Source organism: Ixodes scapularis, unplaced genomic scaffold (genome assembly GCF_016920785.2).
Source record: "Ixodes scapularis isolate PalLabHiFi unplaced genomic scaffold, ASM1692078v2 PGA_scaffold10__122_contigs__length_95168666, whole genome shotgun sequence".
NCBI classification, from domain to species: Eukaryota; Metazoa; Arthropoda; class Arachnida; order Ixodida; family Ixodidae; genus Ixodes; species Ixodes scapularis.
The window spans coordinates 81,835,930-81,863,907 of record NW_024609836.1 but is presented as its reverse complement, the minus strand read 5'-3'; the positions used below and the strand labels follow the sequence as shown (position 1 = coordinate 81,863,907).

The 27,978-nt window shown below is 45.6% G+C and overlaps 1 protein-coding gene across 1 annotated transcript; it reads left to right on the top strand.

Annotated features, from left to right (window-relative positions):
* Nucleotides 1-4,274: 4,274 nt before the first annotated feature.
* Nucleotides 4,275-27,618, top strand: LOC8023722 (saccharopine dehydrogenase-like oxidoreductase). Its single transcript, XM_029982473.4, has 12 exons — nt 4,275-4,708; nt 9,797-9,903; nt 10,197-10,277; nt 12,298-12,427; nt 19,635-19,684; nt 20,322-20,464; nt 22,612-22,729; nt 23,239-23,358; nt 23,851-23,907; nt 25,362-25,485; nt 26,126-26,207; nt 27,109-27,618. Exons 1-12 carry the CDS (start codon nt 4,525-4,527, stop codon nt 27,224-27,226), a joined length of 1,314 nt encoding a protein of 437 aa, XP_029838333.2. The 5' UTR covers nt 4,275-4,524; the 3' UTR covers nt 27,227-27,618.
* Nucleotides 27,619-27,978: the final 360 nt, after the last annotated feature.

The window sequence follows — 27,978 nt, the reverse complement described above, 5'->3', positions numbered from 1 at the left end:
GGTGCCTCTTTTTATTATTTCCTATGCCAGGCAGCTTTTATCGGGCACATGTTTTCTGGCTTTTTCCTATTTTAAAAGATTTTGTGCGTGCGGTTGATGTTTTGAATGCAGAACAAGCATCTTTGAACATATGTGCACGAGCAGAGGGAATAAAGCAATGCAGAGAGCAAGTCATCTGCTTCTTGCGCAGGAGTCGCAGTGACTTCAGCACAACGCCGAGCCATGGCCAAACTTGATTCGCGTGCTTCTTTTTCGCATGGCCTTTTTTGTCACAAGAGAAAGCATGTACAGACTGATAACCCTGGAGCGTGGGGACAGAAAAGTGACTGTCAGACACGAAAATCCGAATGCAGCCAAAGATTTATTTTTCAGACTACATCCTTAAATAGGCCCACAACCACACAAGGAGACGCACACTGCCTGAGGTCGCACAACCATGACAGATAAGAACAAAAGACCCCGGTGACCTACAAGAGGTTACTAGTTTGTAGGGACACAAGGAAACTCTGAAAGAACCAATGCACACTCTAAAGACAAGCGACCAACACAAAGGAACCAAGATAAGCACTTCAACTACACCTTTCCCCCCCTTTGCTTTAACAAGAAAGCATGTGCATCTTTCTGCGTGGGGGCACGGGCACCCTACTATTCTCGCTGTTCCATTATGCTAACCTTGCTTAGAAGGGTCGGTTTCTCGTGGCCCAATAGTATATTTTGTGTTTCCCGAATAGCACGTCAATATCGGGGAAGACTTCTGGCGTGTCTTTCCACCAGCTGCCCAGCGATGAATTCCTAAGCACCACGTGAAAGAAGAAGATACCAAGAAAGAACCTTTTTGTCAACCAGTACCCACCTGTGGTGTATGCGTAAGGTCCTTTATTCCCTTAGTGAGGCATTTAGCAGATTATTGTTATAATGGCAATCAAATGAGCAAACAAGATAACGCTCATACCCTGCGATTTTTGTGCCATGGCATTACCTCAAGGAGAGTCAGCATTCAGGTCTTCGACCAGCACTGTAATTATGCTTTTTCTATTGATTCTCGGTGTTCATACTCAGAATTAACGTTCACCGCCTGTCACTGAGAATCCAGCAGCACCTTATGCACACGTCGCATTTCCAGCAGATCGTAAGCAATAGGGCATAGCAGGCTCCGCGATAGTTTCCAGACGATTTACGTGTTTGCTTTTTGTCGGCTTCTCCAGTTCGCTTTCAGTGGCATTGCCAAAAAGGGGAAGAGAGCAAGCGTGCAAAGCTTTGATCAGCGCTCCAGGGCGCACTACCGTACCTGTGATTGCAGCCGCGTTGTGGCGCAGCTGCAATGCCTCACTGGACAGGCTGTAAAAGAATTGTGTTTTGTGTGTATGCTTATACAGCCTGAAGTTAGTCCGCCACAAAGGGTGATTTGTCTTTTGACTGTAAATGAGCAATACAGCCAGTGCAGTACAACTGCTAGCCTGGGTCTTTAACATATACACCACGCATTACTGATACATGACTGCACACTGGTACGATGCTCATCCAGATCGGAATGGGCAGGGTTGGGGATTGAACCCGGGATCCCTGGGTTCTGCAACACGAGCTATCACTCCATGTGCTCCAAGCTGGTGTGTGCTTGCCCACTCGGCCACTGACACCCCAACAGGCCGTAAGACAGCGAGCCCGTATCCAATCCGGCCGTGGCCAAGCTCTGAATGGCTTGATTGAAAGGATAATGGAATCCTTTGACCTTAGGTTCAATCCCCACCCCTGCTCGTTTCGATGTGGATGAGCATCGTACCGGAGTGCGGTCGTGTTACTATACTGCGCAGTGCACGTAAAGACCCCAGGCTAGCGGTTGTACAGCACTGGCAAATTGCTCATCTACAGCTGAGAGACAAGACACCGTTGAGGCAGACTAAGTTCAGGCTGCATAAAGATATCAACAACCCCCTCTTTTTTTCTTCGAAAGGATATTGGGTTGACCTTAATGCTAGATGTCTTGAGGTCTACCCACTATTTTTTTCAATCAGCCAATAAGAGCTCGGTGTTCTGACACTATTGCAACCACTGTGTGGGAAGCAGATACACTTGCACTCCGCATATAGTACTTATTTATTGCAAATTGGGACTATACGCGGAGAGCAAGTCGTCTGCTTCTAGCACAGGTGTTGTGGTGACGTCAGAACGACACCGAGTTCTGATTAGCTTTGATTCTAGGGTAGTGGGTATACCTCAAAGCAAGCTACCTTTAGTCTACCCACATACTATCCTTCAATCCGAGCCAATTAGAGCTTGGCTCGGAAGCAGACGAACTTGCGTTCAGCATTAACTTGGCCCTCACTTTATTTTGATAGTTTTCATGCACAGGGAGTTACTGACCCAGTGTTACTGCGTAGTTTTCATTTCCGTGCTTGAGAAATGTTAAAAACTATTACATTATAATTATTTGTAATATTTATTCTTATAATCAAGTGCAGAAAAAAAATGCACCTGCTTTTCCCCGTAGACATTCGGTACTGGATGTCAATTTTCGACTGGTGTCTGCGCTTCCATTTGAAACTACTATCAACTAAGGGACCTTATTACTATCAACAGCACACTAGCGCCAGCTGAACCTCTAGCGTACATTATAATATTTCTATGGTCACTGTCACTCACTGATCTCTATGACCATTGCTGGATTTCGTATCTCCGCTTGGTCGCTGCAGCGCAAGTGCGGCCACCAATTGGCCATCTTGCATCTCAAAAAATAATGTTTTTGGAGCGTTGCGGAGACTGGCAGCAGCGTGCTGAAGACACGTTTTCTACTTGTTCGTCGTCATTTGCCTGAAGAAGTTCTTTAAAACCCCGGCGTGTAAGCCGTGAAACTTCCCGTTGAGAACATGTGGAAATTGTGAGAAAAAAAGCACAACTTGTCGAAAGCAAGTTTTGCCGGGCGTGATGAAACCTTCCTTGGGAGAAGTGCTGTATCTCTGTGCCTTCGCATGCTTGGATACCGATCAAGTATCGACACCATGTGGAAGTGTTTTGCGAGTGCAATATGTGCTTGAAGCCGTATGTGCCTCTAAAGCAGCGTTTTACTTTACTCTGACTGTACTTGTAACTTGCAGCACTTGCGGTCCAGGAACAAACTTGATCCAGCGTCCAGTGCCGACGGAAGAGGGGGAGGCAGAGGCTTGTCTTTTTTTGTATCATTAGACGGTTTACAGAATACACGCACAACAGCTCCGTATCACTGATCAGCACTGGCTCATTATCAACCTACTTTATTGCACTTGTTGTTTGAGCGCGGCTCGCCTAATTGTGATTGGTCGACAAATTTAACACGACCTGTGAGCAAGTGTCGCCATCTATCGTTGCATAGAACAAATGTTTATACTACTGCCACCTGTTGTACATTTTGATAAATAAATAGTTGTTATACCCAACATATACCCAACAGACCGTATGGGCCGCGCTTCAAAAATTTTCATTTTCGCCGTTTCGAAAACCTTTCAAATGCCCTATAGCATTACTTTATTTGTGCTGCCAAGTGATCCATTGGAGTAGATTTAGAACATAGCCATGGTATAATAGTGCACAAGAGCAACCGTACAGATTGTTTTCCCCCCTTTATTGATTGCAACTCTCCGGAACAACTGGACGATCCAGAACTCCGTGGCCGATATACGATGCGGACATGTACGCGTGACACACCTTCAAAACTTTGCAGCGGCGCCGATGCTTGATCGGTATCCAAGCGTGCGAAGGCACAGAGACACAGCGCTTCGGCGTGCCAAGGAAGCTTGGATCACGCCGCGAGACCGGCGAAACTTGCTTTTGACGAGTTGTGCCTTTTTCCTGCGGCACTGCGGTTCCATAAAAATTTCCACATGCTCTCAACGGCAAGTTTCACGGCTTAGAAAGGGTTGTAAAGAACTTATTCGGCGAATGATGACAAACGAGTAGAAAACGTGACTTCAGCACGCTGCCGCCAGCCTCCGCATCGCTCCAAAAACTCGATTGTTCGAGATGCAAGATGGCCGTCCGGTGGCCGCCCTCGCGGAGCAGGGATGTCGCTACGCAAAATAAAAACAAAACAAATCTTGAAGTAGTGTTGTAAATTGGGCTAGTTGATAACTGCTAAACATGATGAAAAACAGTCTCACTAAATACGGATGACGAATAAGAAATGAACGCGACAAAACAGCAAAAAAAAAATCTTAAACGTCTAAGCTACTAGAGGGCGCGACACGCCGCCTAATTCAAAACGTTAACTTGCAGTTATTTATCCATTTTGATTTATAATGCTCGCCTCTCGTCTTTTTTTTCTTCTCGTTCTTTTTCGTCCTTGACTCACTTCGCGTCGTCAGCGGAAGCAGCGTTAGCAGCGTCAAGGCAGACTGCAGCGTTGGCCAGTTCGCGTCAAGCCGCGCCGTTTGACTTTAGCCATCTGCGTCGCGCTGTGCACGTAAACAAAGCTCAGGTCTCGTACCGCGGCCACAGGACTCCACCGAGCAGAGGATTGTCAGCGAGCGAGACGACTGTTGGAAGCGTTTAGACATGGGCAGGGAATTCAACGTGGTCGTCTTCGGGGCGACAGGTGTGACGGGCCAGTACGTCGTCGAAGAAATGCACAGGACCGCACTAGCCGAGGATCCCGGCTTGAAATGGGCGGTGGCTGGCAGGAGCAAGGAAAAGCTGGCACAGACGCTCAAGACAGCCGCACTGAATCTCGGGCTCGAAGGTATTTAAGCGTTCCTCTTTTACTTATTCATCTCTTTCCTTCGTTTTGCCGGCCTACGCTACGTCTAGCGGTGTGGGCGGTGGTCGCTACGCAGCTTGCAGCAAACGTTATCCGTCGGCGTTAACGCCTTCTCTTAGATGTTATCGCTTAGTAACTGCCAAATTGTTGCCTTAGTTATAAATTTGCAATTGGCAAAGCTCTCTGGAAAGACGGAATTTTCTCGAATTGTCCGTTTTGAGAGCGAAATTTCCACATTCGAGATACGTTGCGCTGCACTTTATTTAATTTTTATCGCGTGTTAAGTATAGAAAATGTGTCGATAATGTATAAAAATGAAAGAAAAAAAAAAGAAAAAAAGGTCGCTCACCCAACCAACGTATCTAGAGCGTAGAGGTAAAGAAAACAAAACAGGCCATTCCTCATTCCTGAGGCGAGGAACCGGACTGTGCAAAGCGCGTAGGAGTGTGAAGAGCCAGTAAAAAAAAATAAACAGCAAAGAAAAAAGAAAGAAACGCCGCGTAAAGTTCACGTCCGTCCGTGACGCGGTTCTTAAAATAGACCGTGCTCTTTTTGGATATCGGCGACCCTCCGGGTGAAAGGAGGGATCCGTCTAGACTGCCCCCCTCCCCCCCCCCCCTCGCCCCTCCCCTTTACGTGGCACATCCGATACGATACGCTTACGCTGTGCGCTTTCTTCAGGAAACAACTGCGGCATGTTTCATAAGCCTCCTGCGTTGCCCAGACCACGCTGCAGAAAGGGACTTGTTAGGCCATAGTATAAACTTAGGTGACCTAAACTGTCACACCAGCTTCGTCTGATTTACCTGCATCTCTTGCACGGGTGCAGAAAAGGCGCTTCCGGTGTATGCAGAGTGCAAATTCGTCTGCTTCTTTTGCGTTTTGCAGGGGTTGTGGTGACCGTCAGAATGCGGAGCTCTGATTGGCTCTGATTGAAGGGTAGTGGGTAAACCTTAAGGCAGCTTGCTTTGAGGCCTACCCACTATCCTTCGATCGGAGCCAATCGGAGCTCGGCATTCTGACGTCACCACCACTCCTGCAAACGAAGCAGACGAACTTGCGCTTTGCATTGAGGTTCGACCGGAAGTGTGCGTTCCTGCACCAGTGCAGAACGTGCAGGTAAATCAAACGAAGCTACTGTGCCTGCACTGGTTTGAATGCCGTCGAAGCACAGGTCAAAGCTACGAGCGCGAGCCAAAAGACGCCGTTTCACGCTTTCCAAAATAAAAAAGAAAAGGAATAGGAGCGTCGGGATGCCAGATATTTTGACGTAACCACCCAGAGACAAGACGCGTACCCTAGCGGTGGTGGCATGAATCTGGCACTTTCGATTGTCTTACGGCGTTGAATCTAGCCGATTTCGGAAGTCGAAAGTTGTTTCTTCGTTCTTAGCACTACACAGAAAGAAAAAAAGCTCAGCGAAGGCGCCCCAAGTAGCGCGAGGCCCATTTAGGTGAGCTTGTACTACCCAAAGAAAGGGTGTCGCAGTTTGTTTGAAGCTGAAGCGCAGGAGGTGAATTAGTGGTACATAGCTTAACCCTTTGACTATCAAGTTTTCTTTCCCCAAATGAAGTTTTGTTATTTAACGCGAGCACATACAGTGCTCGCAAGCTGTTCAGGTTTAGAACCATCAAATGGAAATACCGAAGAAGTGAAATAGTGTCATCTTCCTTTCATTTGGTTTTATTCATTCCGGCGGTCTCAAATTTTGAATCAGAAGTAATTTACGAGCTTCTTTATCGGATGATGAGCTCTCATTCTTTGAATTTAATTCTGAGACTCATTAAAAGCCTGAATGGGAAGAGGCAGCGCTCCAATTTTTCACTATCGCCAGAGCAGCCGACGTGCAAAGCGACCAACCTGCACGTGTCACCTGCATGGAAAATTTCATTTCAAAACTATATGTAATTCCCAGCAATGCTAAACGCTGTGCAAATATAGAGTTTATAGTTTACTGAAGACATAACAAATATCGGCACTTCGTATGGTGTTGCATTTAGGCGTACACTTTAAAATGTGTAATCGCCGCCATCATGTACGGCGACAGCCGTCAAAGGGCTAAGAATAGCATCACCTGCTCCGCCCACAAAGTCCTCCCCCTTTTCGTTTTAGCAGAGTGAATGCTGGAGAGAGGGCGAGTGGAGAGGAGGAAACAACCACTCGTGACGAGCAGAGAGCTTTGTTGGAAGGTCTTGTCCGCCTATTCTTAACCTGCAGCAGACTGTAGACCGGAAAGATGCCATAGCAGCAGATTGATTTTTCTATCGTGCCTACGTGGAATTTTATCTTGGATATCTTTGAACGAATTCGATGCGGCTGTGAAGTGTGCCAATTGTTAAGATAGCATGCTTGCTTGCCAGTTCGGTGGTTTTGGAGGCACTGCAACACGACAGATCGGTATGGTTCTGTCTGCAGGTTTTTCCCATCGGTACAACTTAGGGTCACTGCAGTCTGGCTGAAACACTCTTGCATCGAGACTGGTATCTGTTTGTTTTTGTTTGACAAGCTTGGCAGTGTTGGAGACTTTGTGCCATGCTAGCTGTTCCTTTTTTTTTTTTCTCCTATCGGTGTTTTAAGCCATGTCGTGGCAACATTAGCGTCGGACGAGCGAGCGTTGCATTCGTGATCGGGAGCCATGCTGGTTCTGGCATTGCTTGGCTCATCTGAGCCGGAATTGGAGAATATAGATATGATAATCAAATGAAGTTTAGTGCTGAATTGAGAGGGGCGGCGGTTTAGGGGGGGTAGTCACGCGATTTCAACTTCCTGTCGACTTGACTTAAGGCAGTGATTGGAATAAGATATTCGAAGCTTTCTTGCTTACCCAGGGGAGACCGCTGCTTCATCAATGTCTTTATATTTTACGACCGTTGCTTCAATTCAGGTTGCGCTAGATGGAAAAGCAGTCATTGTTTCATATCCTTGTTGGTTTCTTGTGCTGTTCTTTTCTGTTCGGCTAGGCGTGACCTCATTTCGCTTTTTTTTCTTTGTTTCCATCCCTACTGCATCTTAGTGACAGTCTTTTTGAGATTATGTTGACCGGTATGATAGTCTACCATATTGAGCCAATTGGTAAATTTATTTGGCCCAGAAGGTCACCTGCACCAGTTATAGAGAATATGTTGGCTACTTTAGCTAGTGACAGGTAAAGAATGCAGTAGATGCTTTGCCTATAGCATGAGCTTTCTGCCTTTGAGAGTAGCAGTGTTGGGAAGTACTTTAAGTTGTACTTAAAGTACTAGGTTTTAAAAATTTGTGCTTTACTTGAACAATATTCTTGGAGTAAGTTCTCATATTTTACTTAAAGTATTTTTTTCTGGTACTTTCCGAGGAGGGTACAACTCGCGACCTCAAAGTACATTTCCCGAATTTGGTCTTGTTAAATTTCTATAACAAAATGATGCTTTGTCAGCTCTGAAGAAATACTGGGAGGGATATTGTACTCTCACCAGAAACGCGAGCAGATGACTCATTGCTCTGTTTGTTCGAAGAGGCGAATTTCCCGTAGCTTTTCGAACTCTCACTACTTATCGCTTGGTCAGTGCAGGCGAGGAGGTTAAAAATATTGGGAGAGGACAATTAATCATAATTTAACACCCGAGACTGTGGTGCGGAAAAATTAAGAAACTCAAGTTGAAGAATAGATCACCAAGGGGGATGTCTCAGTGTTTTGAGACATTCTCCTCTGTTGTCTTCTCCTTCGACTTGAAAGTTCCTTAATTTTTCTGCACCACAGTCTCAGGTGTCACATTATGGCATTCACATTCATTATGACATTCACATTTCTTCTACTCTTATTGGCTCCATAAAGCTATTTCTCAGTGACCCCCGGTATCTCTCTTCCTCCCATGCCATACTTGAGCACTTCCAGAATGCATAAGGATCAGTTTCTGTTGAAAACTATCTTGGGAAAAAAAAAGTGTGGGGGGGGGGAGGGGGGGTTGAGCTAGTTTTGCTTTGAACGATGTGGTATTTCCTGCAGCAGTCTATTTCCTTCTCTTTCCGGGGAGATAAGTGCAGCCCCTGTTTCGTAATGCGGCTTGTTTCCTCGTCTTTGTGTTGCTGCAACGACCTGCCGAGGCTGCTGCTCGAGACTAGATTCTAGGTTGTACGCTTGAATGTGGCCTTTACCTTCTGCGCAATGGCGTTTTGTTTCCTGTTGCTACTTTTGGAGTCCACAAACGTAGAGGAAAAAAAAAATGTAATGGAAAAGGAGGGGGACTTGCATTATGGATAACCTAGCCTGGATCGATGTCTTAGCTTGCTACTTTATGAAAGGTAGAAAGAAAAATGAGAATGAGAAAGGTTTGTCTTTTTAGGCAATAACTGCAACACATTTTGCAGGGAGGCTGGGGTTGTTTGTTCTAAAGTTTTTGCTTGCTGCAATGGTTCTGTCCGAAACGCACAAGGGGTCGATGTGAGAAGCAGTTCACGTGCCGGCTTGATGGAGTCTTTTTTTTATGTTCCTTTGCCAATTCCGTAAACTCCTCCTGTCTGGTCATAGGAGTCGTGCCAACATTTTTATCGAGGCTCGAGGCAGTTTGAGGCCATCTGCCAACTGGGAAAACCTGGGAGATCTGCGTTGTCGGAGACCTTCTTGGAAAGTTTAGGAAATGTTGGGGAATCTGGCTATAATACTATTGCGGAAATCGGCGTTGGTGAAAAGCGTTACTCTTCCTGCAACGTGCGTAAAAGCAGCATGGACGTATTGTCTTGGTGTATGAGTGCCTCTGCGAATAGGTTGAATGTCGTACAAACGGGTTATCCAAATGTGGGTCTTGTAAATCGAAAGACATTTGTATTGCCTCCCTCCCCCATTGGCACATCATTGCTGTTGTTTTCTTCATAAACATCTTGTCTTTTTAAACTTGAGGGGGAGATGCGAGGTAATAAAAACCTGAGAAATTTGGAATTTTGAAATGCATTTATCATTATCATTTATTTTCCTTGAGGACCTGCTGCTTGTTGGTTGTGCTACTGCAGAGGATTGTCTTTGTCCTTCAAAGGAACACCCTGCGCCTGAGTCGTTTCAGTGCGTGCAGTAAGAGGCATTAAAATGTTTTCTTGCAGAGAATGCATTGGACAAGGTTCCAATCATTGTTGCCGACGTGGCAAACCAGAGCTCTCTCGAGGACATGGCCAAGCGAACCCAGATCGTCCTCAACATAGTGGGACCCGTAAGTCATTTGTTGTCGATCACTTTAGGGCCGATCATTGATTGGCCACAAAGGATGCCAATCAAAGATCAACTTTCACTCCTTGACATATTATGCCAGACACCTAACACAAAAAACTGCACCCCTTCAGCAAGGCTTAAATTTGAGGGGAAGGTTTCTTCAGTCCTGTTGGTAACATAATTTTAGAGAGATTTTGGGCTTATCGTTTGTTCATTCAATACATTTAGTTCACTCATACCCAATGACAACATTTTTGGGGGTGACTTGTGTGATGCTTCTGGTTCCTTTTTCAGTACCGCTTCTTCGGTGCGCAAGTTGTGAAGGCTTGTGTTGAGAATGGTACTCATCACCTTGATGTCAGTGGTGAACCACAGGTGAGGTGTTCATTTTTTTCCCCCTCTTAAATAGAGGGGTTGAATGGCTGGCCAAAAATATGCATTTGTCGGGGTCGGCACTTTCTCAGATAGATTCAGCCATGCCTCTGCTTTATGTTTCAAGCCTGGGGTTCTGCAGTGGAGACGTCTTTTCTCAAATTTTTATAGTATAAAATTGTCAAATTATCACCAGGAAAAGTAGGTAGAGTTCAAGAGGAACTTGCTTTATTTCTAGTTTTCCACTTATCAAAACTTGAACAAGATAAAAAAAAAATATATATGTTGGTTGAACTTCTTGAATAAGGAAGTGTTTGAAACAGTGTTTGGAACCTTTGTTCTTTATCAATACGTTTCAGTTGCATCCCAGAAATGAAGCCTCTCAAAAAGATGTTGTCAGATGTGCTGTTTTCTGCCTAACTAAAAATGTTCATTTGCAGGTTTTTTTAAATTGGAACAGTATGGCTATTTTCATTAAATAGTCATTTAATGAATTTAGTTAGCTGACTTTTTGTTACGATTAGCCTCCTATACTATGTCCCCCTGGCCGTATAACTCACCTGCACAAACCGCATAAGTGTAACTTTCATGGCTTTTTTAAAGAAATCTGTAAAGCTTAAAAAAAAAAAAAAAAACTCCCTGCATATTTATATCTTGCAGTATAACTTTTGCCATGCTGAAACTTGTGCTGCCTCATTGAAGTCTATCCTCGTCATATCATTTATAGCACCATTTTTAACATCTTAAATTCTGAGAATATATGTCAGAAGTTCCTTACGGTATTGTTCCGAGAGATTGCCCATCCCGTTTTGCTGGCTAAATATCTGTAACATAAAAATTCCAAAACGTCCCCCCCCCCCCCAACCCCCCCCCCCCGATTTCCCTCTGACATCACGTGATATCCGACGGGAATCTCATCGATTGCACTATTTGCTGTACCTGCATGTCTGACAAGTGAGTTCATAGCGGGTTCCCGCGTTTTCGTCCGCGATCTGCGCGCGCGATATCGGCTCCCATAACACACGAGTGGTTCTCGTTTGTATGTTGCACTGTGAAATGCAAATCTGCTGCGTCCGCAATCTGCTGTATTCATTACCTTCACGAAGTTTTGTAGCGGATTCCCACGTTTTTGTCTGCGATCTGCGTGCGCGATCTCGATTCCACGAGTGTTGGTCCCGCATGTATATTGCATTGTAAAATAGGATTCTTCTGCATTCGCGATCTGCGGTATTTGTTCTCGTAACATAAGAGTTTGTAGCGAATTCCCTCGTTTTTGTCAGCGACCTGCGTGCGCGATATTGGTTCCCGTGACAGGCAAGTTCGTTGTGGGTTCCCACATGTTCATTGCACCATAAAACTTCGATTGTCTTCCTCGATTTGCAATATTCGTTCCCTTGAAATGCGACTTCCCGGCGGGTTTCCGCGGGTCCATCGCAGCGTGAAATGCGAATCCGCTGAGTTCGCAACGTGCGGTACCCTTTCCAGTGACACAGGAATTTGTAGCGAATTCCCACCTGTTTATCGCATTGTGAAACTCGAATTTGCGGTGTCCGCGAATCTGCGGTATCAGTTCCCGCGTCACATGGTTTGTAGCCGGTGCCTGGGTGTTTATCATTAATTTTTGATAAAAAGTTTTGCTGTGGCATCTTCAAAGATAGCCCACCCCATGTTTTGCACTATTTATCTCTTCATTTTGGGTGGGCGTTCTTTCGGAACTTTACATACTTATGTGGGATGCTGCTGGGCCTCTTTTATTCCCAACCAGGATGCTTGTCAAAAAACAAAGACTGGTAATGCATCGCAATCGCAAAGATAAGACTGTAGTATACAACAGTATGAAAACGAGCGAATACTGTTAAGGTTACGACATTAGAGAAATGAACAAATAGAAAGATTTTTTTATACTTTTGAGTAGAAATGAAAAACGGTTAGCGGCACGGAACGTGCTGGCACGAACCTCGCTTTTAACCTTGTGAACCGTGGGGTGTGCCACAAGTAACTGAGAAAGCTCTGCTTTTGACAGTACCTGGAGCAGATGCAGATTGAGCACTTCCAGGCGGCGCAAGAGAAGGGCATATTTGTCATCGGCGCCTGTGGCTTCGACAGCATTCCGGCCGAAATGTGCCTCACATACATGCACAACAAGTTCCAGGGTGAGTGCACGTTTTTTTCTTGCCTTCTTCCATCGGACTTTTCTTTTTTCTGCACCGTGCAGTGGACTTTTATAATTTGTTAATCCAAGCTCCAGGAAGCTACACATTTGGTTTGAATTGTCAGAAGGTTGAATTATAAAAAAATTGATCTAAATATGATGCAAGGTAAAATTGTGATTTGTTATATGGATGGCTACACACAGAAAGCAACAGATGTTTCATGATTTCGTCTACACAAGCCTACTAATCATAAGCAGGTATGCCACCCATGAAACATAGGACGAAATGTGTGAGATAAGTTTATTCATCCCTCAGAGCTGTTGTCTATCGTGGTCTGTTTAGACAATATGTGACACCTCAAAACTAAATTAGGTTGGTTCACCCCTCAAATAAATTGACCATTGCGGACTATTAGCCCCGTTCGTGCACATGCCGAGCACCGGTGTACTGCAAAAAAGCAACTCCCGCAGAAGCAAGATTTGCGGCTGTTGCTTCTCCTCAGTGCACCGGTGCTCGGAAAGAAGCTCACTCAATGGGGCCACGAGGACAAAAAGTATGAATTGCACGAAAACGCTGTTTGAATTAAGCGGCTTAAAAATATTGTGACGGAAGAAAACTGAACCACATCTAGCTACAGCGTACAAGTGGGAGATGAAGAGGAGGAGAAAGAGGACGAACTGAGATTAAGGGGAATGATGTACTGAATAACGAAAGTTGACCTGTTACAATTTGGTGTCAGAAGTGGGATGCCCCTCACAGGACAGCAAACACCGCATGGTGAGCCCAGCACTGTTACTGAAGCCACTGCAGACATTGAGCAACCACTTGCCTTCGCTCAACTGCGGGCTCTGTTCACGGAACAGAGACAAGGCTTTAAAGTCACGGTAGCCAGCGTGGTCGAGTCACAGCTGCAGCCTATCACGTCGGCACGGAAGGACATTCGACGAAGAATAACCGCATTGGAAGGAAACTGAGGTACGGGGAACCAGATTGCTCCCGCAATGGTGAGCACCGATTCTTCTGGTTCAAAGCCTCTTTGCCCGAAACTGAAGCCATTTGATGGCAGTGAACCACTGGACCGTTACCCTGAGCAAGCTAACATCGTTGCCCAGGCCATTCAATGGTGAGAAGACAACACAACTCGTGCTCTCGTGGCACAACTATAGGGCCCTGCCATCACAGTCTTCACCCAACTTCCAAGGTGCAGTTTTAACTTACCAAGTGCTAGTGGCGGCCCTTCGAAATTGCTTTAGCACAAGGCACCTGCACCAAGTTCGTTACGGCGAGTTAAGTTGTCAACAGAAACCGGGACGAACATTTCAAGCCCTTGCTACGGTAGTTGAGTGTCTGGCATGTAAAGCGTTTGCAAGGGTTACCTCCAAAACTTTAAAATCGTCTCGGCACTACTGCCTCTGTCGACGCTGTTGGAGATGCCGAGGTTCAAAAGTTAGTTAAAACTGGAGCACCGACGACCGTTCGGGAAGTTCCGGCGAAAGCGTTGTAGATCTCAGCCGCTCAAGAAGTGACCGTAGACGCCCAAGCTCCTGGTCAAGCATCATTACAGCCAACTACAGACATAGGCACGTCTAGACTACGTCTACCACATGAAGATTATCGCCGAGTTCAAACTAAAAGACTATGTTTCCAGTGCGGAAGACCAGAACGTTCAACGGCTGAATGTGCCGCCTCGACAGGAAACATTTCTCTGTCCACGGGTGCAGGATTGAGAATAGAATACAATAAAGTCCCTCTCATCGCTCTATCAAATCCTCGCTGTTCTTCCAACTACAGAAGTAGAGATTGAAGGAATTGGGATACAAGAGTGCCTTCTTGATACTGGAGCAGTGGTTAACATCGCGGACATGAGGCTCTTACCCACCAATTGTGACATTTCTTTAGCTGCCCCTCATCTCTTTACAGCCATTGGTGCCACAATTCGAACTGAAGGATGGGTTAAGCTTCTTGTTATTGCCTTCAATGAGGTTTCACTATTAGACTTCGTCATTTTGTCAAACTATCTTTTCCGTTGTCCTGGGCTACGAATGGCGCCAAGAGAATAGGCTGTTCAAGTTAAACACCAAATCAAAAGACAAGAGTACTCAATTAGCACACCAGTAGGAACGTCAGCCGACGATGTTTCATCCCTAAAAAGCATTTGCACATTGTTCCATCGGACTTTTCTTTTTTCTGCACCGTGCAGTGGACTTTTATAATTTGTTAATCCAAGCTCCAGGAAGCTACACATTTGGTTTGAATTGTCAGAAGGTTGAATTATAAAAAAATTGATCTAAATATGATGCAAGGTAAAATTGTGATTTGTTATATGGATGGCTACACACAGAAAGCAACAGATGTTTCATGATTTCGTCTACACAAGCCTACTAATCATAAGCAGGTATGCCACCCATGAAACATAGGACGAAATGTGTGAGATAAGTTTATTCATCCCTCAGAGCTGTTGTCTATCGTGGTCTGTTTAGACAATATGTGACACCTCAAAACTAAATTAGGTTGGTTCACCCCTCAAATAAATTGACCATTGCGGACTATTAGCCCCGTTCGTGCACATGCCGAGCACCGGTGTACTGCAAAAAAGCAACTCCCGCAGAAGCAAGATTTGCGGCTGTTGCTTCTCCTCAGTGCACCGGTGCTCGGAAAGAAGCTCACTCAATGGGGCCACGAGGACAAAAAGTATGAATTGCACGAAAACGCTGTTTGAATTAAGCGGCTTAAAAATATTGTGACGGAAGAAAACTGAACCACATCTAGCTACAGCGTACAAGTGGGAGATGAAGAGGAGGAGAAAGAGGACGAACTGAGATTAAGGGGAATGATGTACTGAATAACGAAAGTTGACCTGTTACAATTTGGTGTCAGAAGTGGGATGCCCCTCACAGGACAGCAAACACCGCATGGTGAGCCCAGCACTGTTACTGAAGCCACTGCAGACATTGAGCAACCACTTGCCTTCGCTCAACTGCGGGCTCTGTTCACGGAACAGAGACAAGGCTTTAAAGTCACGGTAGCCAGCGTGGTCGAGTCACAGCTGCAGCCTATCACGTCGGCACGGAAGGACATTCGACGAAGAATAACCGCATTGGAAGGAAACTGAGGTACGGGGAACCAGATTGCTCCCGCAATGGTGAGCACCGATTCTTCTGGTTCAAAGCCTCTTTGCCCGAAACTGAAGCCATTTGATGGCAGTGAACCACTGGACCGTTACCCTGAGCAAGCTAACATCGTTGCCCAGGCCATTCAATGGTGAGAAGACAACACAACTCGTGCTCTCGTGGCACAACTATAGGGCCCTGCCATCACAGTCTTCACCCAACTTCCAAGGTGCAGTTTTAACTTACCAAGTGCTAGTGGCGGCCCTTCGAAATTGCTTTAGCACAAGGCACCTGCACCAAGTTCGTTACGGCGAGTTAAGTTGTCAACAGAAACTGGGACGAACATTTCAAGCCCTTGCTACGGTAGTTGAGTGTCTGGCATGTAAAGCGTTTGCAAGGGTTACCTCCAAAACTTTAAAATCGTCTCGGCACTACTGCCTCTGTCGACGCTGTTGGAGATGCCGAGGTTCAAAAGTTAGTTAAAACTGGAGCACCGACGACCGTTCGGGAAGTTCCGGCGAAAGCGTTGTAGATCTCAGCCGCTCAAGAAGTGACCGTAGACGCCCAAGCTCCTGGTCAAGCATCATTACAGCCAACTACAGACATAGGCACGTCTAGACTACGTCTACCACATGAAGATTATCGCCGAGTTCAAACTAAAAGACTATGTTTCCAGTGCGGAAGACCAGAACGTTCAACGGCTGAATGTGCCGCCTCGACAGGAAACATTTCTCTGTCCACGGGTGCAGGATTGAGAATAGAATACAATAAAGTCCCTCTCATCGCTCTATCAAATCCTCGCTGTTCTTCCAACTACAGAAGTAGAGATTGAAGGAATTGGGATACAAGAGTGCCTTCTTGATACTGGAGCAGTGGTTAACATCGCGGACATGAGGCTCTTACCCACCAATTGTGACATTTCTTTAGCTGCCCCTCATCTCTTTACAGCCATTGGTGCCACAATTCGAACTGAAGGATGGGTTAAGCTTCTTGTTATTGCCTTCAATGAGGTTTCACTATTAGACTTCGTCATTTTGTCAAACTATCTTTTCCGTTGTCCTGGGCTACGAATGGCGCCAAGAGAATAGGCTGTTCAAGTTAAACACCAAATCAAAAGACAAGAGTACTCAATTAGCACACCAGTAGGAACGTCAGCTGACGATGTTTCATCCCTAAAAAGCATTTGCACATTGTTTGGATGTGTCTCCAGTGTTATTTGTGTCGTATAGAAGGAAAATTGGCACATGATTCCGCAGTTTTGCTACCACTTCGGCCATGCCGCCAGTCCTAAGGTATAGCTCCCAGATGACTCAAAAGTATAGGTGAACGACTTTACAATTGTACCTGCCAAGACTGTTTCGTGGGTATGCCTGGCGACCAACAAATCCAAAGTTAACCGTAAAGCAATTTTTGACTTGTTTTTTGCGCTAAACCAGAAAAGGAACTAGCTTTGCCCCAAACGCTTGTTTCTTGTACTAACGGAGAATTTGTTGCGCTGGTTATTGATCTGGGCATCGCCGGCATTACTCTTAGTTCGGGGAAATACATTGGGACGCTCCAACCACTCGTTAAAGACAAAACTTTAACACTTGCTAGTGTTTCCCTTATATCAGAAAACACCCATAAAATATTTAGTCTGGCCGCATTTCTGCCTTGGGAACAATTTCAGTTCCGATCGAATCTGACTGCTGAACAAGAAACTGACAAGGGAGTATTTTTGTCACATCGACATTGCTTTGCCCTCAGCGAAGAAGAGCTTGGATGCATGCCGTATGCAAAACGCACCATCACTACTGGAGACAGTCGACCGATACATCAACCTCTACGTCGCTTGGCTCCTGCGGAGCATAAATCCATCAAAATGCAAGTCACTGATATGCTGGAACAAGGTGAAGTCGGTTCTTGGAGGAGTCCGTAATCGTCCCCAGTTATACTAGTGCAAAAAAAAGGTGGTACAGTATGGTGCTGCTCCCCTCAATCATCTGCTTCGGAAGAATGCACCGTGGCATTAGGGTGATTACGAACAGTCAGTTTCACAATCTGAAGATGGCACTTGTAAGCGCTCCAGTACTCGCCCATTTTGATCCATCTTTTTCAAAGACCTTTCTCCAAACAGATGCTAGTGGAAAAGGCCTGGGCGCTGTGCTACTTTGAGGAGTTCCAGATGGTTCTCAAAATAATTTCCTATGCAAGTCGCCGGTTTACACAACAAGAAGAGAAATGTCATTCTTCCGAACTGGAATGTTTGGTACTCGTCTGGGAAATGCAGAAATTTGGTTTGTACCTTTATGGTCGCCATTTTACGGTGGTTACTGACAGTTCAGCTTTAACCTGGCTCGAAAGCAAACAAGCCTTGACCGTGAAGCTTGCACGCTGGGGCATTATTCTATAAGAATATGACTTTGAAATCATACATAGCAGTGGATAGAGTCGTCAGGGCGCAGCCTTTTTGTTGCACAACCCGTTAAGACGAACACCCTAACGTTCAGGAGTACGACACTTACTTGTGCGGCACTACATTAAATTTACATTACTGTCAACATCAAGACAGGGAAGTGCAAGACGTCAAACAGTGGCTTGCATCGCCTGTTTCAACGGTACGTGTGCTGCGGCTACATCAAGCATACCGCATGCAAGTGGGTATACTTTGTCGTAGTGGCCTCAATCCTCGCCAATGGCTACCGGTGGTTCTGGCTGCCTCGAGAACTGCTGTACTTCACCCCTGCCATGATGATCCGACAGCGTGCCATCTGGGTCGAGACAAAACTGTAGCCAAGCTCGCGGAACAATATTGGTGGCACAAATTTTGAAGAGACCTTTCTCAGTAGTTAGCTTCTTGTGAAACATGCCAACAAAGGAAATTACCAAATAGCTCACCGATCGCCGAGATTCATTTTAATCAACCACCACAAACTGCTTTGTAGCTTATTGGACAGGATCATCTGGGGCCATTTCCGATATTGCAAAGAGGTAACCGTTCTGTTATTGTTGCCATTGACCATCTCTCAAAATGGATCGAACTGCGTGCTAGGCCCAGGACTTCAGCGAATTACGTTGTACGGTTTCTACGGAAACAAATAGTTCCACGTCACGGGTGCCGCGCTTTGTGCTCACCGACCGTGGAACCCCATTCAGCTCTCACCTTTTTTGACGTGAGCTGGCAGCCTATGGAATATGGCACGCGCAAGCAGTACCTTACCGGCCTCAAATCAACGGACTCATTGAGCGTGCTAACCATACTATCACTAATACACTATACGCGTACATACATACATCGCATGACCTTTGCTCTAAAGACATTGCAACAAGCAAGCACCCTGACCAGCCCATTGAAGCTGCTATACGGTAGAGCTCTGTTCCTAACTTAAGAGTCAGCGTTACCCACCACGTGGGACCACAGCGGCGACTTCGAGAGTCTACTCAATGATGCTTGATGCAAGACTCGTGTTGCCATCCGCGGAGCCCAGCAGCGGATCCTAGCCAGCCACAAGCGAAACAGTCTGACGGCTCTTATAGTGACGGGAGATCTTGTGCTTGTGCGTTGGCAATGGAGAAGAAAGGGAAGGGCCTTGAAACTACTTCCGAAGTATACATGGGCCCTTGTGAAGTGCTTAGACAGACAGGTCCTGTCTGCTACAAAGTACGAGACCAAAATGCAACACGAGACTAGACTTACATTTTTCTCGTACATCGAAGTCTGCTGAAGCTCTACATTTCCAGGCAGACACACAACCAGACAGACCACGGGACACAGACTGCCGCGGACGGACAGTCAACTAGGAGGGGGTAAAGTGTAACAGAAGAAAACTTGAGCACTTCTAGCTACAGGGTGCGGGACGAAGGAGAAAGAGGGTGAACTGAGATTAAGGGGAATGATATACTTTGTAACAAGAGTTGACCTGCTACAGTAGATCAAAAACATAACGAAACAACTAAAATCTTGAAATTTATTTTAAATAACCAGAAGTATAAAACATCCGTTCGAATTATGCGAGCCTACTGTAGCACACAAAGAGCCTTTTGGCTCTTTGTGTACTTCTACAGATTGGCCGCACCAGATTAGCGTTGCCTTCAAAGGGATTTCTCGCTGCTTTCAGGGGACCTGGATCAGGTGGAGACATTTGTCACCATGAAGCACGGACCTCAGGCAAGTCGCAGAGAGAACTTCCTGTACTCTCCATGACTTTTGTGCTTTTAGGAATCTTTGTTTTGTACCAGGCTTTCTCATGAAAATGTCAGTCTGCTTACAACACTAGTTCTCTCTGTAATAAAATAGTCTACTTACAAAAGGAAATGGTGACCACATAAATCAGCGTTTTGATTATACCAACATGGCAATTGCTCGTACCGGTGTTACGGAGAAGTGTCATTAGTAAAAGGCAGATGTGCTTGAGGTACTTGCGCAATTAATAATGGTATAATAAAAGAAACCAGATTTATTAGTTGTACAATAAAAAATATGACTATGCTAAGAGAACTTTTAATAAACTTTGAAGGTTGACTCGGACATTTGAAATACAGGTTAATGTCTAATATTAGCGATTTCTCTTTGGGATAAATACAAAAGAGAGAAGTATATTGCTGCTAGAGTGGTTTGCCATAACCCTTCTGTTTTTAGGCATGTTCTTTAGCACAAGGCATCTGTGAAACTCGTGGACAATGGTGAAATAAGACCTACAGACCTGTTTGTTTTCTTTTTTTAGTTTATCTCTTTGTGCGTGGCGCAGTTACTCCATCACCTTAACTTTGGTTCTCTCGATGTTTCCCGACTTCCATCCTGGCAGGGGATGAAGATCAACTATGCCACTTGGCAAAGCGCCATCTATGGCCTCGCCCACTCCTCGGAGCTGGTCGAACTCCGCAAGCAGTCCCGGGAGAAGATCTTCACTAAGTCGCTGCCGCCAAACCAGTCGCGGCTTGCAAGGAGGTGAGAGCACTTTGGGCTCCCTGTGTTTTGCATAGTTCATTTTTTCAGGCAGATTTGGTGTTTCGTGGTGACAATTTTTTGGTGTCTGATGAAAAGTCTGTGTTCGTCGGTGGTTCATCGAAGAAAAGGGGACACAGACATGGGGGAGTTACCAACTGCTAGGGAACATGCATGAGACTCGAATACTTGGAAAAGTACCATTAAAAGAGGGAAATGAGAGAAAGAGTGTGGTTCTCGAAGAATGAAGCAGCTTCGTGATCAATTCAGTGAAGGGTTGTGGTTCGGGTGTACATGAAATAAAACGATAAAAATTGCTTCCCATGAAACTCTTTTTTTCTCCTCTAATATGGCTTTGATATGGGGTTGTTGAGTTTTTACCGATTTGAATAAACCGGCTCGGAGAGGGGGGGGGGGGGGGTCTATTTATGGCGGTTTATTGGCATGAACCGAAAACACGGAGCCCTACCTTTACTTCGTTTACCTCTAAGCTGAGAGCATGGCGGAAACATGCTTGTTCAATCAGTCAATCAATCTTGTGTAAAATAAACACGGAACACACTGCGTAAATGCATCTGGATCTGTGGCCTTCTTGGCTAGTATTGGATTCATCCCAGATGTAGAAAAATAAATTAATGCGGTGGTTACCAGGCAACCCTTGCATCTGCGATACAAAAATATTTCTTACTTGAGCGTTTTTTTTATAAAATACCTTTTTAGTGTACTTTTGAGACATTTGGCTTTCTTTAATGGTATGTTTAAAGAATTCCATATTTTTGTTCTTTGACAACCACATATTATAAGACAATAGGAATGTTTCAGGGCATCTGCAAATAGTAAATTTTGAGTTTGAAGTGAAGTGGTTTTGGCCGAATATTTTCTAATTGAATATTGAATAGCTTCTTTAAGCATTTTACTACTGCACCCTGCTTAAAAGGAAAACCCAGCTGAACTTGTGAAGGTAATTCTCAGGCTTCCATTTCTTCATTTGTAAGCTAATTTTAATCCAACTATTTCTAGACTTAGGAAATTCGAGTGCCTACATTTGAATGGCAAGTAAACAACACATTTGATAAAAAAATTAATCCTATAGGGATGCTCAGCTGTACTTAATTGAGAAATTGGTAAACTTTCTCGCTATATGCAAATATCCTTTCTCTGAGATCTCGAATTTGAGAAAAGAAAAAGATAATCCTCGAGAATGGACACAGTTTGTCGGGACATCTTTGCCTAACACATACTGTTGCAAAATAGGCACCATTTAATATTGAAAATTTTACTGTAGTGTAGATATTAACAATCGCAGAGGTTACATTTCTTTTTATATACACCTGGCATGTGCCTGCACTATCTCGTTTTGAAAGTGCACCTTTTTCCTAAGCACCACACTGCAATATTTGTATACTTTGCGAAGTGGTGGTCGCTTTCCCTTGCGGAGATTGCGGTGGGAAACAATCTGCATGGGTGTTTAAGGCCTCTTCCCACCGCACTTCGAAAAACACAAATATCGCAGTTTATCTTAAATCGAGTAGCGTATTACTCTAAACTACTATTCGAATATTCGCGCAACCTTGCTGTTGCAAACATTTGTGGTTGCCCTACCCGATCAAGAAAATATACCCGACGGTAATGGTGTATTGGTTGTTAAAATATTATGCATCATAACTACAGCTTTACAGTCGCACACCGAGGGAAATGGCAGTATTCGTGGGTTTTGAAATAACTGAGCAGAATGAGCATTAAATCTCTCTTTGGCTAATATTCTGATTGCTTGCTTTTGTAGTGTTCCAAGTGGCCGTATGTGGTTTTGAGAAGTAAAACCCTGAGATTTCGCATAATATCGGAGGTTGTTGGTTCGGTCATGCGTCGTACGTTCGCCAAGTGATCAAGCTCCTGCCCATCCCCTCGGGCGATGAAAGGGAGACGGTTCATCAGTTCGGAAAGCGCCCAACTCCCACCGCACTGTCAGCTTAGTGGTGAACCGAGTATACCCGGTGCCTCAGTTCGATCAAACCAATGCTGCCTTTCGAGTAGTGTCGCTGTTGTAGAATTTAAAAAAAAAAAGGTTTGTGCTGTTCGCTTGGAAGCTTCCTTCTCTGGCCAGTGGGTTTCGGCCGCTCACGGTCTTTTCGTGGCTTCGTTCCGGCCAGGAACGGGCTGTTCCAGAGTGACGTGGCCAAGGGATGGTGCGTCCCCTTCCTGGGCAGCGACCGGTCGGTGATGCTGCACAGCGAGATGTTCCGCTACCAGTTCAAGGACAAAAAACCGGTAAGACAGTCTTTTAATCTCCACGGTGGCGCTGTCCCTTCCGCTTCCCCGGTATGCACCGACGTCAGTCAAGGCTTCATCCAAGGCTGCGTGAAGTGACGTCAAAGCAGCCTTTATATTCAACTACTACTGTTTTGTTATAGGAATTGTGAGATTTCTGCTACGGCGCCGTGCGCTGCCAACACCGCCTAGGAGACCAGGCCTGCGCATGACCTCGTAGTTAGTTAATCTTTGACCCGTCTCAGGTGGCAATCGCACCGAAGCTCGACAAGGGGACGCTTCTGTTTTGGCATCACCACGTGCTTGCATCGCACTCGATGTGAGACGCTGCAAGACGAACTGGCAGCGATGCCGACTCGGGTTAAGCGGTGCTTCGTGCATCTACTAGCGACGACGTTTGGGTAGGGAAAAGCGCAGGCCTTCTCTTCTACGTGGTATTGGTACTGCATCGCCCCGGTCGTTATAACGCCACTGGTACCAACCTTGCTTTCCCCATCGCGGCGACCTAGGTGCAAGTGCAGACCTACATGAAACTTTCGGGCTTCCTGTACGGCGTGGGCCTCATCTTCGTGGCGGCGGTGTTTGGCATCTTGAGCATGTTCAAGTTTGGAAGGTCGTTGCTCGAAAATGTGAGTTTTTGTCATTTTGTATATCTTGACGACAGGTCGGAGACCGATATCCGTAGGCTGCGGCATGACAGTGCAACTTTGCACTGGAGTGCAGCGCTCCCAGAATTGCTGGGTACAATTCTGCACCCAACATCCACTGGTGGGGGCTGGATAACCAGCACCCAGCAGTGGATGTTTTGCCAGCGTACTCACGCGGGATTCAAGGGCGTTGGTTTACGTGCTGGGCCGGCATTTTGCCTCGAGTGCCGACCAATATCTTGAATCGGGCCACTTTAAGCATGACACCCTTAGACAGAGTGGTAGCAATGCGAGATTTTTACCCCATTGCTCGCTTGAGGCCTATTTTGGTGTAGGCGTTATGTAACTGAGGTTTTGACTGCACACTAAGGGTGCAAAGGTCAGGACACCCTTGGTCTGTTTGGGGCTCTAGCCCCCAAATTTGAGTCCCTAGTCCCCCAAACCTTCGTCTCATTCTGGATCCTTCACTTCCAGTTTCCCGGTCTCTTCTCATGTGGAATGGTCAAAAAGGGTGGGCCCACCCGGGAACAGGTAAGTCACCGGGGCTGCTTTGTGAGGTTCATGTGCAGCTGTAAATGATTGTTGTTTGAGGCTGGTAACTCTTGGGCAAGGTCAAAGGGATCGGGAGTCCTTGCTTTATAAATCATTGTCTAAAGTGGGATATATATACGTATATCTTTCTAAGCTTTGAAAAGGAACTTCTGGCCCTCTGACAATTTTGTTCTTACAGTGCTCAAATGATATATCTATTGAACTTACCCTCATGCAGTGTCATTGCCAAAAGGACCTTTGAAAAGCGACAATTTCAACTTCAAAAAGGATTTTAAGTTTAAATATTTTACATTGTTTACCTTACCAAATGAGGTGAAGAACACTGCCTCATTCTTTTTAAATATTGAAATTCCGTTGCATAGTAGCAAAGCAAAGAACAGAAATATTTAGCGATTTCCAGCCGCGAGTCGCGGCCACAGGAACTATGGCACGATGCCAACCTGGGTGCATTGTTATAAGTTGGCAAGATGTGTCATTATGCACTCAATATAAGGCTATATGTTGTAAATATTGTCGTTTCAACATGAGTAAAAGCGTCAAAAGTCTCATATCGTCGACAAAATTGTGCTATACCTATACTTCGTTTCAGCTCAAGTCCAGACTCAGCCAATGCTATAAGCGCGAGCGTGTGGCCCTGAACAGTGCCTGCCCTGCATGAGCGTGCATGCTTGGCAGGAACGCTAAATGCCCGCAGCTCGTGCTTGTAGCATCGGCTTAGTCTGGACTTGGGCTGAAATGAAGTACAGAGAGTGTATTACAGGGAGTTTCCAGCTGCTCTATCGCGTTCCCAAGGTTTCTGGGCCGCGTTGCAATACGAGCTGTGAACGCGTTAATCGTCTGCGAATGTCTTTGCCTTTTTGTCCGCTTTCCTCCTTTAAACGCGACAGCGCAAGCATACTTGCGACCAATCTCTGCAGGAGGAGTCTGCCATTAAATTACAAATGCTCCCCACGGTTCGAGTTGGAACCTCTTTTCAGACTAGGCTCTCTAACTATATATTAAGTGGTGCCATCTGTCTGAGGTGTACAAAACCATTCCTCTCGCTCCATCGCTTTGTCAGACTTCCTTACAGCAAGGCAAGCACTTTGCCCCCCTCCCCTTCCCCATCTCAATGTCACTCAGACCAACCTTTACGAGAAGAGGCAGCGCATACCGGAGGCTCTAAAAGAGAACCCCTTAGGATACACTGTGTCCCAATTGCGCCTGTCTACACTTCACTGTGCACGTGACTCGAAAGAGAGAGCAAGAGTTGAGCCTATTGGGAGGTGCACAAACCTTCACTTGTTTGGCAATTGTTTTTTTTTAAAGAACGGCTAACGCGTGCAGGCAGAATTGGTTCGCGGTTCTTTACATCGGACGTGACAGGAAACAACTCCCACAATTATTTGACCAAATTCTAAAAATTGCAGCTCAATAAATATTCTTTTGTTCAGGCGCTGGCCTGCTCGTTCACAATGGTGATCCGGGGACGGGGCTGGAACGAGAGGCTGACTGAACTGTCGGACAAGCACACCACTCCACCCGAGAAGACCATGGTTGTCAGACTGGACGGTCCAGGTGAGATAATGCATTAAAAAAAGGGGTGGGCATCCCAAGATGCTTGCCAACTTTGGTCACCGTGCGGACATCGGCTGCCTCATACCGTACCAGAAACGTTGTTGTTCAAAACGAAGGCAAATCGACGGCCTATGAATCCCTAGGTGGCAGGTTTAAGTCCCGGCAGAGATGCCTGCATTCTGGCTTAGGCTTATTGTGGAGAAGGTGCCGTGTAACCGAGATTTGGTTTGCATGTCGGAATTTCCCAGGTGGTCAAGATGAGCCCTCAGTCTTCCGTCATGCCTTTCAAATTCCCTTTATTGGTATGGTCACATGCCGCATAAAACTAAAGTTTTGTTATCGGAAGGTCGAGGAAAGGGCTGTCTTTTTATCAGTCTTCCAAGCTATAACCTCTACCTCTGTCTGTATGTCTCGTGTTTGCCGTTTCTACATACCTTCATTGAGGCTGCTATGCAGTCAACTGCAAGTCAACATATCCCCTGTCGGACTGCGATGCCTCGGTAAACAAACGAGTCTTTCATTGATTAATTTCATGGCACGGAACGTGGCCCCTTACTTAGTCTCTTGACAAAATGTCTGCTGCCACTCTAATGCTTGTGAAAGGCTCTCTTCAAGACACAGAGCACCCTTTCGTACGCAGACCCGGCGTACGTGACCACGGCGATGTGCCTCGTGCAAGCGGCCATGGTGATCCTCAAGGAGAAGGACAAGATGCTCGGAAAGTGAGTGCTTCGCTGGCGCACGCTCGTTATGTCACCGGCTCGTGGCAGACTACTCACACCCCGGATTCGGAAAGAGGAACGACGACTCATTTCTTGGACTCGTTCAAGAGACGTGCCGTTCCAGTCCCAAGTCTGTGAATGCGTACCGTCACGTGCGCCGCACGACCCATGTTAGAGCCACTAAATACACTGGCCATCTTGTTGCTTAAAATCTAAAGCCTCGCCTGAAATCTCTGGAAACAAATTTCTGTCCTCCCGAAACGTTAAAAAACGTTGAAGTATCTGCGGACACGCCCGAAACACGTCTGCTTTGAACATGTCTGCGAACAGTTTTTTTGAGTAACAATCTCAAAACCGTCATTTTCAAGGGGCCAACAAAAGTGTCTTCAAAATTAATATAAAAATATATGTTGCAGTTAAACCTTCATAGTTGCGTACTACACATCCTTGCGCATGCCATGTTTAATTGACAGGACAACTTAACCATAACGTTTTGTGCACAAACTGAAGATGCCCCAAAATTACGAAAACAGGAAAACGTGTTTATATTACCCATAGATGTGTGGCAGTACTCTTTCGCAATCACTATTTTGTGAGAAGTCGATGGCACAGAAAAATGTGACAGAGGTAAAAGCTTGACCTACTTCTCAAAATAAATGTGATGGCAGACAACGTCGCAGTTTGAGGAACCGCGCAAAAACTAAAGCGGCTCCAGTTAATACCTTTTTGGGTCGCCGGGAGTTCTTCCGATGCGTACATTAAACTAATTTCGCTATCATATTTGGTTATTATTTTATGCACAAAATATGCATAAAGATGTTTGAAACATTGCCATTTTTTTTACTTGCACGTGACTGGCCAGTGTGGGTGGGTCGTTAGATTGTATGTTTTTCTTGTTCAGGGGCGGAGTGTTGAGTCCTGGAGCCGCTCTGGAAGCAACTTCCTTTCTGGAGCGCGTGCAGAAGCATGGCTTCAAGTTCACTGTCGTCGAGGGCGCCAGTCCCAGCCACGACGAGTAGACGAAGAATGGCTTGTTCACTTCGCCAGGGACCAAGGCGTTGCTGGGAGAAACCTTGTTTTCGAGGCCAGCGGGGCATTTACTGATACCTAATATTTTTGCCGAAGTTTAGTTGGCTACCAAGCAGGTTTTGCACCTTATTTCTGTCGACCAATGTGCCCCTCACAGGCACTTGATTATAATTCGCCACTGAGTTAACGACGGACGGGTTTAAGTTTTAGGGCAAACAGTTCTCTTTCGTGCAGTTTCTTTAAAATGCACGCTTTTTGCGAGGTTCGTGGAAAGTGTGCAACGTTTGTGCTATTTTGTTTGCATGTTGATTATTTAATTGCATTTCATGTTGGTGATTGTATGCTTTGTGAGCCCTTTCATTAAACTCTCAAGGTTACCCTCTCTGCTGTTGCGCGATTCTTAATACGGTTTAGCTCGGGAAACGAGCACGGCTTACAAATTCCATAGTAACTTGTGCCAATAACGAAATTTGTGGCGATTTTTACTTGCACAGTAAGCAAGGGGAAAAATTTAGAGAACGCTTAAGCTTCGCCTTTAAGTGTGGAACACGATAGCTAAACATATGAACCCCGCTCATTCCCAAGACGTGCAAGCGTGTCTGGCTCGCAATGGAAGTGTCGCGAGTTCGAATCGTGCCCCGCATAAAATTCTTAGATTTTTTGCTTTATGAAAAATTAATTACTGTATGAAGGGAAATTATTTGAGACGTGCAATGACCTCTAATTCGCATCACATGTCACG